At 53.7% G+C, this 12,467-nt stretch overlaps 1 protein-coding gene across 7 annotated transcripts in view; it reads right to left on the bottom strand.

Annotated features, from left to right (window-relative positions):
• Nucleotides 1-690: 690 nt before the first annotated feature.
• The window catches only part of MADD (MAP kinase activating death domain), a 59,940-nt gene continuing 48,163 nt past the window's right edge, over nucleotides 691-12,467 (bottom strand). For 3 of the 7 annotated variants that reach the window (XM_077114606.1, XM_077114608.1, XM_077114607.1), the window contains exons 29-34: nucleotides 6,393-6,557; nucleotides 6,156-6,228; nucleotides 5,955-6,061; nucleotides 3,941-4,010; nucleotides 2,223-2,269; nucleotides 692-1,879 (exon numbers count right to left, since the gene is read on the bottom strand). In XM_077114606.1, the coding sequence (XP_076970721.1) occupies nucleotides 1,775-1,879; nucleotides 2,223-2,269; nucleotides 3,941-4,010; nucleotides 5,955-6,061; nucleotides 6,156-6,228; nucleotides 6,393-6,557 (567 nt within the window). In that variant the 3' untranslated portion in view covers nucleotides 692-1,774. Of the gene's footprint in view, nucleotides 1,880-2,222; nucleotides 2,270-3,940; nucleotides 4,011-5,954; nucleotides 6,062-6,155; nucleotides 6,229-6,392; nucleotides 6,558-12,467 lie in introns of all 7 variants that reach the window. The other 4 variants (XM_077114609.1, XM_077114610.1, XM_077114611.1 and 1 more) reach the window with 2 other exon arrangements.

The following is a 12,467-nucleotide window of genomic DNA, read 5'->3' as shown; positions in this document are numbered from 1 at the left end:
TCTTCACAGCACACCGAGGGTATCCGTCTCGCAGGAGGTACAGGAGACCAGAGCAGAATCCTAGGTTCGCGGGCCACTGGCTCTAGGGGCCCACGAGGCAGGCCCTGTGGCATACTCTTCGGATGAGGAGGTGGGGGAGATGTGAGGTGCATTCCCCAGTGGCAGAGCCGGGATCACACGGCATCCCACAGGGCTGTGGGCACAGCAGCCTGGGGGCTGGGGCCATGCTGGGCCTTGAGGGGGGGGGGGGGGCGGTCGCGTGCTGTGGCCTGGAGTGCAGCTGCCCCGGATTGCTGTGGTTCCAGAGGGCACAAGCCTGCAGTCCCCTGCCCCTGTCCAGCTCAAAGCACTGGGCATCAAGGGCGGTAGGAGACCGGCCCCTGACTCTGCTCCCTACCCCTGGGGAAGCCACGATCCAGTTGGCAGTTTCTTTTTGGGAGGAGGAAGGCACATCACTCAGGCGCCCCGTTAGAGGTCAGAAGGTCCTCCGTGCCCAAGGGGTGCCAGAGAGCCTCGCCATGGCCGGGACAAGAAGCGTCCAGGAAGCTGGTCCTGGGGCTGCTCCTCAGTGCACTCCCCCACCCCGGGGCCCCAAGACGCTCCTGGCCATGCCAACGCCCCCCCAGGCAGTCGCTGCAGGGGGAAGGGGGAGCCCCAAGGCTGTGCTGCCCTCGTGGGGACTCTGGGCAGTGCCGAGGCCGGGTTCGGGTGCCCCTTGTGGCCGGCCTGCAGCATGCCAGCCTGCAGCTAAGGGCTGTGGACGTGCTTCCTCCAAGCCAGGGGCCTTTTAGAGTCCAGGGACAGTCCTTCCTCGGGCTGGCCGAGAGGAGGCACCATTTAACGGAAGGCAGCCCAATGGGAGTTGAGGACATTTATTTCACATTCACACAGCTGTACACTTTCTATAAATAACGTGGAGCAGAGATATTTACAGAACCCTCTTGCCCACCCAGGCCCTCTCTCCCTTCTGGCACCCAGTGCCTGCAGACAGGGGTGTGTACTGAACTGGCCTCTCCCAGCGCTCCCTGGTGTTCGGGCAGAGCACCAGTGGTCCCAGGCTAAGCCTGGGAAATGGGTGCTTAGCAAGCAGGCTGCCCCTCTGCGCTGCTCCACCACAGTATGGGAGGCCCGGCAGGCAGCAGCAAAGCCTGGGCCCTCGGGCAGGAGCTGTCTGCTTAGGAGACGCGTAAGGAAGCAGGAAGGTTGCCACTCACGCCGGCTGCTCCGACTCAGCCATTCCTTCCCCTGCTCGTCCCTTCTGTAAGAGAGCAGCCCCCAAGCTTGCCTCACTTTCTACTGAGTGGACCTGCTCCAGGCGCCCACCTCGGCTGGACCCGAGAAGAGAGACCCTGCCCCAGAGGGCTATGTGCCCAGAACAAGGACCAAGGGAACAGCATAAAAGTCTCAAGGACACGCAGTAATGGAGTCACACTAAATTAACCTCAGAGTTCTTAGAAGCCACTGACCCAACAAACAGGCAGACAGAAACGTGCGCGCACACACACGCACACCCCGCACACACACACTTGAGCCCTGAGGGGACAGCAGGCTGGTCTGGGAGTGAGGAGGGAGAAGGGGGAAGAGAGTAGCTTGGCCCTGATCACACACTCAAAGACAGCCTTGGAGAACTGCAGAGCTGGGAGCCAGGCCCGGCAAGGGGCTTGTGGAGCACACCCACGCCACATCCCGGCCACAGTGGCAGCGAGCAGCAGTATGCACGAGGACAGCTGGAGGCCGGCAGCCCCAGGCGGGGGCAGCAGCTTCAGTGCCTCGGTCAGCTGGAGACAGGCCGGGGCGGAGCTCTGAGATCGTCCTCGCTGCTGCGAACTGCAGCCACGTACGAGAAGAGACACAACACAGAGTAGCAGATCTCATGGGCCTGTGGGGAGAGAAAAGCAGGCAGGTGAGCCACGCTGAGGCTGCGGAGGAGCTGCCGAGTGGGAGGCTCCTGCCCTAACTTTGGGTAGAGGCTTTGGGCTGAACGTGCGCCCCAAGCAAGGCCTCAGAAGCTGTCCCGGCGGAAGGGGGATTGGGGTGTGTGTCTCCCAAGGCTGAAGACCAGTTTCAGCTTCAGGTGAATCTCTGGTCTCAAGACCAGACACACCTCCTGAGCTCCTCCTCATGCCCTCTTGTCCCTGCTTTCAAGGCACCCCCTTCCGTCTGAAGGTCCCCAGGGAGCCCTGTGCACGCGCTGGCCTGGTAGGGGTGGGTGGCACACTCACCATTGGTGTCTTGTACTTGTGGCTCACCACTTCTTTAATTTCAGGAACTAAAACCGGACGGGCAAGAGACAAAACAGAAAGTTCAAAACTCAGTGCGAGCGCGCGGTGCTCCCCCAGGCGGCGGCGCCCGGCAGCAGGCCCTTCCCCTCTGTGGCTGTCCGTGGCCACAGCCGCTTGGGCTCTCAGGGCAGAGGCTGCCGGAGGTGGCCCCCGGAGGGTGGCAGAGGGCTATGTCCAGATTTGGGAGAAGACGGTGGTCTCTAGCCTGTGCCTCACCTTGCTGAGATGCCTGTGACTCATCCCTGCCACCAACCCAAAACTCTGGTCACAGTCACCACAGTCCCCTACTCCTGGCCCCACCCGAGGGTCCTGAGGCTGGGTGAAGACGCGACATGGCCCTACGCCCATCAGACCTGCCGTTCCCCCTGAGTGGCAGGAGCAGCCCGGGCCTGCCTGTGTGAGGGAGAGCGTCAGGGGCTCTGGGGAAGACACACCGAGCAGAAAAGACAGGGAGGCAGGTGGCAGGGGCATCAGGCAAAATACACACACGTCCACAGCCCAGGATGCAAGGCTAAGAGTCGCCTGTACCCCGGCCATGCAGGGGAGCTGCTTGGCCAGGGGAAGGAGTAAGGTCTCAGAACCAGCCAGCATCACAGCCCCTGAGGCAGGTGGAGGGGCAGGGCAGCCCCTGTGACCAGAAGAGCAGGCTGGGAGTTGGCCACGCCTTTGGGCCCCGGGAGGGAGGATTCTGGGGGCTTGGGGTTACAGGGAATAAACTCATCAAATGGACAGCAGGAGGCCCCAGGTCCTTTTCCTGAGTTGGAAGACTTCCCCAAATATCTCTCTAGCAGGAAGAGAGAAGGGAGCACACAAGGGGAAGAAACTCAGAACCAGAGAGCCAGCACGAGGGAGGGGGGAGTTGGGAAGGAAGAGGCTGGGGAGAGAAAGGGAGAGACAAAGGGGCGCTGTGGCAGCCGGCTCGGTTGAAGGGGGCCCACTGCACCCACTGCAGGGCCCAAGGCAGGAGGCCTGGGGGCAGCAGCACGAGCTGAGACCACTTTACCTGCTGGAGAACGAAGGTTTTCATAGCAGCGATGAGGGGCACAAAAGAATAAAGCACAAACACAGCAGGGACTCAAAGCCCCAGGGCGAGAGCCCACCACGCTCCTTGGTGCCTGGTTGGGAGGGAGGCCACCCCCCGGCCCGCCCCGCAGCTGCACTGACCCTGACTGAGCCCACCAGGCTTCTCTTCTCTCTCCGGAGGTCTGCCTGCTCACACCACACAGCCCCCACTCTGGCCCAGAGGCCAGGGCCCAGGTGGCCAGGTGGAGCGCTGGGCTGCTAGAGGGGTCTCAGCAGGCGACAAAAACACAGCAGCGCTCAGAGATCGCCAGTCCGCTCTGCCCCAGAACTTTCTGACCACCAGCTGCCAAAGCAAGGGAAGCTGGCATGGTTTGGTGAGCCTCTTTGTACCGCCTCTAAACCCCAAACCCACATAAGGCCACCTGCTCTTCTGCTCCCTGTTCCCTGGCAGCCACGGCCAGCATTCCTTTCTTTCTCCCTTCTCGCTCTCAGGGCTCCCTTCCCTTCCCTATCATCCCTGTGCCTCCTGACTCGCTCTGGAGGTTCTTCTCCTGCCCCTAGTCCCTCTTCTGGAACTCCGAGGTTTGAGTTACTGCCATGTGAGTCCAGACCTAAGAGCAAAATAGTGTAATTACCAAATTCCTCCAGGACAAAGACGCCTCGAACTGTATTGCACTTTTTAATGTGATTCAGCTCTATGAAAACCTGCAAGAGAGGGAGGGAGGGCGGGGTGAGGCCCAGAGGCTGCACCCTGGCCCCATAAACCCCACTCTCCCAGCTACGGCCCCACCCGCACACAGAAAACCTACTGCCCAAAGGGAGGGCTGAAGAGTGCACACGCACACAACTCAAAAGTGCTAAGAAGCGAAGAAAGCAGAAAGGGCATGTACCTTCCGCTCCTGGCCGGAGGAGAAAGCATGGGAGAGAAATGAAGGCATTAGTTTTAATGGTCAAACCCACCCCGGAGGCCCCTCTGCTGGCCTGGGCTGCCCGCCATACCCTCTGCCCAGGGCAGCGCTGGCAGGACGCCGTGCCCCCGGGGGCCGCGCTCAGCCCCTCACGTCTCCACCCTTCCATGCATCCTCCTCCGGCGCAGAGGGCTGGCACTGGTGCAAGGCTCCCCGGGCTGCCCCTGGGGCGGGAGGTGTTGATCTTCCTTGAAACAGGGTCCAGGATCTCCCGAGAAGTATGTGGTGCCCCCAACAGCAGCTGCCACCCGCTGGAAGCCCACCAGGAGCTCCACAAGTGCTCCTAATCCTCACATCTACGTGGGCCGGCATATCGCACCACGTTCCACAGCGAGGAAGCCGGTGATGGGCGAGCTTATTCGCCCGTGACCAGAGAAGCCAGACTTCCAACACGTGTCCTGACTCCTAAGTCCCTGCTTCCACTTAGCGCACACTGGGCGACAGCTGACCGTGGGGCGGTAGGGCATGCACGAGGCCTTAAAGCACTGCAAGGCTGTGAGGAGAGGCAGAGAACTGAGGGTGCGCTCCCTGCCCCCCAGGACGCATGCTCTGGGGGCAGAGCCTTCAGCTGCACACTGGCCTGTGCATGTTTCCCAGCTTGTGGACGAGTGGCAGGGTCCGAAGGACCTACACCGAGGGGGCGCCCAGGGAAGAGGGCAGGGCACCTGGCGCTTCTCACAAACTCCCTTCTTAGAACAGTCTGGAGCCCGGGGCGAGGGGCCCAGCGAGCAGCACACTGAGACGGGGCAGCCGCTGCTCCCTAAGAGCGCCAGTATCTTCACACAGGGTCCAAAGAAGGCCTGAGGTGGGCCTCTCTCTGGGCTGACCCTGGGGCCACTAGAGCTTTCAGCTGCCTGAAGCTCAGGCTGAAAATATACTAAGGGGCTTCCAGGAAGCCAAGGCACCAGGGCTGCCCAGCCGGAGTCCCTGCGGGAAGAGGTACTCTGATGGCCGGAGGAGTGGGCCCGGCCAGAGCACCCCTGCAGCACGCCGGGCGGAGGTGGCGTTGCCATGGCTCGGGCCTCGGGCAGCCCGTACCCGGGGGCGGGCACTGTGAAGAGGCAGAGCTGGGGGTGGGCCTGGGGACACGCGCTGGCCTCAGAGAGGAATTAGCTTAAGGGATGTCCACTGAGAGAAGAAGTAACAGTGTGTTAAAAGTCCAGGAGAAAAAAAAGTCAGCTCCTACGGTGGCAGCACAGTCAGGGAGAGAAATAGCCTGGGGTGCTCCCCAATTAGAGAAGGGGGGCCTGTGGAGCAGGGGACAGAACGGGAACACTTGGGGAAGGACAGGAGGACGGAGAAGAATCAGCAGGAAAAGAAAAAGGCAAATGAACACACACACTCCAGGGACACAAGCTACTCACACGCACACGAAAGCCTCACACATGCCTGAAACACGCGAGGACACCGGCCACACTCGGCCCTCAAAGCGACACCACCAAGCAGCAGCCCCGGGGCAAGGGGGCAGGGGCGCGCAGGGGCCGGGGAGACGCTCCCGCTCACACTGGGCTGAGCCTGTGGGGCGCAGCGAGCCCCTGCCTCCCGGGCTGCCTGCTGCACCCTCCGGGGCCTAGGGCGCCGCCACCCCGCCCTCCCTCGGTGGCGGCTCTGGCCTGGACACGGCGCCTCCGCCCAGTGGAAACACAGGGCCAGGGCCCTAGCCGCCCCTTGCACAGCCCACCTGGTTATGCATGAACTTGAGGTTGATCCCCTCCAGGGTGACCTGCAGCAAGCCACCTTCACCGGTCTTCATGTCCTGCACGGGGAACTCGCCACCCAGCTCGGGACCTGCGGGTGGGGGGGCCGGCCGTCAGCCACCGGGGGGGGGGGCGGGCGACCCCCGGCGCGGCGGGTGAAAGGGCAGCACCCCCCGGGGCCTCACCGGGCTTGACGCGGTGCTGCCGGGCGGCGGCGCGCTCCATGCTGTCCTTCACGCAGTAGTAGAGCTCCCGGCACTGCGGGGAGAGCACCGGCCTGTCGCGGGCCACCGAGCCGCCCCACGCCTGCGGGCGCCCAGAGCCCCCACGCACAGCGGCCGCCAGGGACCCGGCCGCTCCAACCTCCGCGCGAGCAGCGCACCCTCGCGGCCCGCGCGCACCGCGCCCCAGAGCCCCGGTACCTTCTTGGTGTAGAACTTGTTGAGCTGTGTTTCGGAACCGTTGCGGCGCCACAAGCACAGCACCTTGGTCTTGGGGCAGTAGGTCATGTTGATGAGCTTCTCGTACCACCAGCGCTCGTGCACTGTCCCCAGGCTGCTGCGCAGCACCACGCAGCCGTCGCACACCTGCGCGGGCATGGGCGGCTCAGGGCGCGGGGTCCTGCGCGCTTCCCACCCTTCCACGGCGGGGCGCCCTGCGCGCTTCCTGCCTCTCCACGGCGGGGGGGTCAGGGTCCTGCCAGCCGCCCTGGACATGCTTCGGGCTTGACACCAGCAGACCCCACCCGGGGACACGCCCACCCACGTGGGGACACGCCCACGCGGGACTGCCGGGTTGAAAGCAAAGGAGTCCCTGCAATGAACCTGTCGGCAGGGAAGGGGGTGCACCTTGCAGCTCAGCTAGTGTTTGCCTATTACCTCTCACACGTTCTACACACTCCAGGTGTCCCGGGGCTGCCTTATGCCTCCATCCTACAACCGTTAGGCCCACCCCTGCTGACAAACACCACGGGAGAGGCAGGGCAGGCCTGACCCGGGAGAAACAAATGGAACCAGTGTGCCTTCTGACTTTGGCTTTGCCCTATTTCTGCATAAATCTTACTAAAAATTAACTTACACAAATGATACATGAGCAGCGCTTATTGTGAAAAAAAAAGTAAGAAAAGTACACACAATACAGAATGCCATAAACTGAAAAGCAAAAGTTCCCTCCCCATCCTCTTCTGCAGCTTCAATTACTATGCAGTTATTGCAGCACAACGGTCAGGAGCACAGGCCTCGGATCGGACTGGCTGGGGTGCATTCTGGTTCTCCCAGTAATGAGCTGTGTCCACCTGGAGCAGGCTCATCTCTCTCCATCCACGTCTGCAGTTTCTCACGCACAGAGTGGGGAGTGCAATAGGAAAACCTTCCGCAGTTACTGTGAAGACTAAACGAGTCCACGTACATACAATTCTGAGAGAACGCCAGGACAGAGAATGCACCCACCTCAGTGGCTATAGCACAGCGTCTTTATGAATGAGAGATATAATAATAATGATAGTAATAATTATTATTACTTCGGCCTTAGAACTGTAAACTAGAAACTTATAAATTCCCCCTTTTTAAAAAGCAATTCCATCTGGTATTTTGCATTCCAGCACTAGCAAACTAGAACAGAATTTGGTACCAGGAATGGGGTGTTGCTGTGGTTTGCAGATACCAAACACGTTGGAACAGCTTTTTAAATGGATAAGGGGAAGATTTTGGAGTTGTGAGGAGCTTGATAGAGACGGCCTGGAATGTTTTGAAGAGGCTGTTGGTAGAAATGTGGACTCTAAAGATACCTCTGACCAGGCTCTAGACAGAAATTAGGCGTGTGCTATTGCAGACTGGAAGGCAGGTGATCCTTGTTTTAAAATGGCAGATAACCTGGCAAAGTTGACTAGTGACTTTGTCTGAAGGCAGGTTTTAAAAGCCATGAACTTGGATATGTAGCAGAAGAGATCTCCAAATTAAATGTGGAAAGTGCTGCCTGGTTTCTCCTCACAGCTTCTAGTGAAATGTGACAGGAAAGAGATAAGCTGAGAACTAAACTCCTGGGTACAAAGAAACCAGAAATTGATGTTCTGGAAAATGCTGGGTTTGCAGGAAGGGAGACCCCACAGAATGGTGCCCCACATGAGGATTTGGCCAAATGCAGAACCAGCCAGCCATTTCAGAGAAAGTCAGGATCGGACATGGAGTTATCCAGGAAGGATTTATGGAAACTCCTTGTGTCTGATGCGCACCATCCAACGCTACTGCATAGAAAGCCAACGAGAGTGCTGTGGGACCTGTATAAACAGAGCTGCTGCCAGTCTGGACTGAGGGATTCAGAGAAGGGACACATTGGAGGAAAAATAACTTCAGAGGCAAAACCATGGAGGCTGAGGTCTGAAGTCAAGAAGCCTTGGGCCAGGAGAGCGGACCCACCCAAGCCCGTGGAGAGGGTGAGTTTGCCCCAAAGGTAGTGGAAGAGTTATGCTGCCTCAGGCCTTGGAGAGAGTAAAGCACACTCCTTGGGGTTTTGGGAGAGCCTGGCTGCCACCACATTAAGTGTGTGCCCCAGAGATGGCAGAGAGCCCGGGTGTAGCCCCAATGCTTGGAGAGGGTAGAGCCGAGAAAAAGGTGGTCTCCCCATTGTCCCCCAAGGTTGTGTTGAGAGAGAGGCGGGCCTCTTTGTAGGCCCTCAGAAAGGGTGCGACTGCTGCTTTCTAAACCCCAAAGATAAATGACTCTCAGACTTTGAAATCTAATGGACTTTGCTTTTCGAAATTGTATGGGTCCGGTGACCCCTGTGTTCTTTCCTCCCTATGGAAATGGGTATGTGTATCCCATGACTGTTCCTCCTTTTTATGTTGGCGGCAAATAACTTGTTCTGAGTTTCACAGGTCCAGAGCCAGAGGATTTTTCCCTTAGAACAGACTATGGCTGAAACTAACTTTGATAGGAGCTTGTACTGTTTCTAACTTTGTATTTCATTTGTACTGCTGCTGTAATGGTTTAAAGCTTTCTGATATTGTGATAGAATTGATGTATTTTGTATATGGGGAAAACATTTCTTTTTTAGGGTCCAGAGGGTGGAATGTGCTGGTTTGAAAGGATGTATGTACCCTAGAAAAGCCATGTTTTAATCCTAATCCCATTTTGTAAAGGCAGCTGTTTCTTCTAATCCCTATTCAGTACTGTACGTTTGAAACTGCAACTAGATCATCTCCCTGGAGATGTGACTCAATCAAGAGTAGCTGTTAAACTGGATTAGGTGAAGATGTGTCTCCACCCATTTGGATGGTTCTTGATTAGTTTACTGATCTATAAAAGAGGAAACATTTTGGAGAATGAGAGGATTCAGAGAGAGCAGAGCAGAACGACATAGCCACAAGAAGCAGAGTCCACCAGCCAGCGACCTCTGGAGATGAAGAAGGAAAATGCCTCCCAGGGAGCTTCATGAAACAGGAAGCAGGAGAGAAAGATAGCAGACGATGCCGTGTTCACCATGTGCCCTTTCAGCCAAGAGAGAAACCCTGACTATGTTCACCATGTGCCTTCGCACTTGAGAGAAAAACCCTAAACTTCATTGGCCTTCTTGAACCAAGGTATCTTTCCTTGGATGCCTTTAGATTGGACATTTCTATAGACTTGCTTTAATTGGGACATTTTCTCAGCCTTAGAAATAGAAACTATAAACTTATTAAATTCCTCTTTTTAAAAACCATTCCATTTCTGGTATATTGTATTCCAGCAGCTAGCAAACTAGAACAGATTTTGGTACCAGGAGTGGGGTGCTGCTGTGGTTTGCAAATACTGAACATGTTGGAATGGCTTTTTTTTTTTTTTTGGAATAGCTTTTTAAAAGCCATTCTGTTTCTGGAATATTGCATTCCAGCAGCTATCAAACTAGAACACTCTTCCTCCAAGTCTAAGCCCAAATGTCTCTTCTTCTGAGGGGTCACCCATGACCTACACTGCCTGCTATGTACTTCTATAACACCTGCCCTGTGAACATCTTCTATAATAATACTTCTTGTACATAATTACATTGTTCAATTTTCTCTCTTCCCCAAAGGTTTGTCAACTAAGGGCCACAGAAACCACTTCTATAACCCCACACCTAGCAGAGGGCCGAGCATATAATATGTGCTCCATAAAATATACTAGGTGAATGACTGAAGGATACCTGAGACTATCAGGTTTGGTTTACTACGTAAGAATTTACTGGGGTTCTAAAAGCCTTATGAGGGAAAAGGGCAAAATAGCAGGGTAAGAACTGGAAACCTGAGATCTAGCCCCAGTTTGACTCTGTGATTTTCAATAAAATCTTCTCCATATGAAAAATGGAGACTACTATGCCACCTTCCCTAATCCTTTAAGAATATCATGTAAAGAAGGACAGGAATTTAGGAGAATACATGATTTCTAGACTAGTAATGAAGAAAATAACATGCCATACTTGCCAGTACTGCAGGCACAGGTGTACACTGCCATAGTCTTTGCCAGAATCTATCAAAATTTTAAATGTATACAACTTTGATCTGGAAAATTCATGTCTAGGAATTGAATCTATCCCATTGAAATACTAATTTGAGTGTGCCAAGATATACGTTCAAAGATATTCAATGAAGCAATATTTTAAAGGAAAAAAAAAACAGGGGTAGACTAGTTAGATAAACTACAGTATATCCATAAAAGAAAATGGCTAAGCAGCCATTAAAATAGAGACATATTTCCATAATAGGAAACATAGAAAGATGTCCATCACAGATTAAGTGAAAAAAAAGCAAATTATACAACAACATTCGTAGTTGAATACCACTTTCGTAAACACTAAAATAAAATTCCACATAAACTGTATTTATACAAATATGCATTTTTAAATACAAAAAGATTCATACCAAACTATTTCACTGGTATATGGGATTGAAGGGTAGAAGGAAGTAAAGGGAAACTTTTACTTTAATCACGCCTACATGGTTTGGAACTTTAAAAGCATATATACTGCTTTACTTTTGTTAAAAAAAAAAAAAAAAAAAACAGGAAAGATGACTTTAAAAAGTCTCTCCAAACTGCTGTCCCACTGACACACAGCTGGCAGGCCCTGCTCTGAGAAAGGCCACATCTGGTAACCTCCCAGTAGCCTGCGGCTGATACAGCGATGCAGGTGCATTTTCTTTCTCCAGGAACTGATGACCCAGCCCCACACTCCAGAAACATCGTTTGAGGCTCCCCCATACAGTGGTGAGAATGAGTTCTATCTTTGGGGAGACCCTCTGGAGAGATTTATTTTGCAAAAGGAAAATAAAAGGGCAAGAATCACCTGCCACAACCTCGTGGGCTTGAGAACGCCCTCTTGACTGGGGAAGAGAGAAATGAGACGAAATAAAGAGTCAGTGGCTGAGAGATTCCAAACAGAGTCTAGAGGTTATCGCAAAGTTATTCTTATGCATTATATAGACATCCTTTTTAAGTTTGTGATGTATTAGGGTGGCTGGAGGTAAGTACCTGAAACTGTTGATACCTTTATAGTTTACAATGTGACTGTGATTGTGAAAACCTTGTGTCTGATGCTCCTTTTATCCAAGGTATGGACAGATGAGTAAAAAAATAAGCGCAAAAATTAAATAAATGATAGGGGGAGATAAAGGGTAAAAATTGGGTGGATTGAAATACTGCAGGTCAACGAGAGGGAAGAGTAAGGGGTGTGGGATATATGAGTTTCTTCTTTTTTGTTTTAATTTCTTTTTCTGGAGTGATGCAGATGTTCTAAACAATGGTCATGGGAATGAACACACAACTATGTGATGACACCGTGAGCCACTGACTACACACACGTATGGACTGTGTATGTCCGAAGATTTCTCAATAAAAAAGAAGAAAAAGAAACCCTATTAGGCCCTCGGCTTTACCTGATGTCTCAAATGCAGCCCCTCAAACTCATCATGTCCAAAACTGAACTCATCTCCTCCCAGGTAGGTCCTCCTCCAAGCCCTCATCTGCGCAGACGGTACCACCATCCAGCCCTCAGTTCTGAGACAAATCTAGCCATATTTTAACACTTCAAAGGGATGAATGAAGATAGTTCCCGTCTCACAACCCCGACACGTGTGCCTGTGTCTGAGCAGCATGCCTCTGTTTGGCAAACCATCGGTTCATAGCGCTGTGAAAGCAGAAATCAAATTCAATCAAACAAAGGAACAGATAACTTACAAAAATTACTTTACTTCACTGATTCTATAGGTGTTCACTGGCTCCTAAAATATTCAGAAGAGATTCATTTTAGAATTAAAAATGAAGAAAACATGGACAATGTTGTCCTTGACATCTCTGGAGTAAGGAAGACTTTTACTAACTTTGCCTCAAAATCCAGAAGCCACAAAAGAACAGATTGATTAATTCAACTATATAAAAATAAGAAACATCTTCATGGTATAAAAAATCCATGAGCAAAACCGTAAGACAATGAGGACCGTTGTGGTGGATAGACCAGGCTGCGCACACACGAACCCATCGACCACCAGA

Source organism: Tamandua tetradactyla, chromosome 8 (genome assembly GCF_023851605.1).
Source record: "Tamandua tetradactyla isolate mTamTet1 chromosome 8, mTamTet1.pri, whole genome shotgun sequence".
NCBI classification, from domain to species: domain Eukaryota; kingdom Metazoa; phylum Chordata; class Mammalia; order Pilosa; family Myrmecophagidae; genus Tamandua; species Tamandua tetradactyla.
The sequence above is the reverse complement of the archived record's forward strand: the minus strand, read 5'-3'. Positions and strand labels throughout refer to the sequence as shown.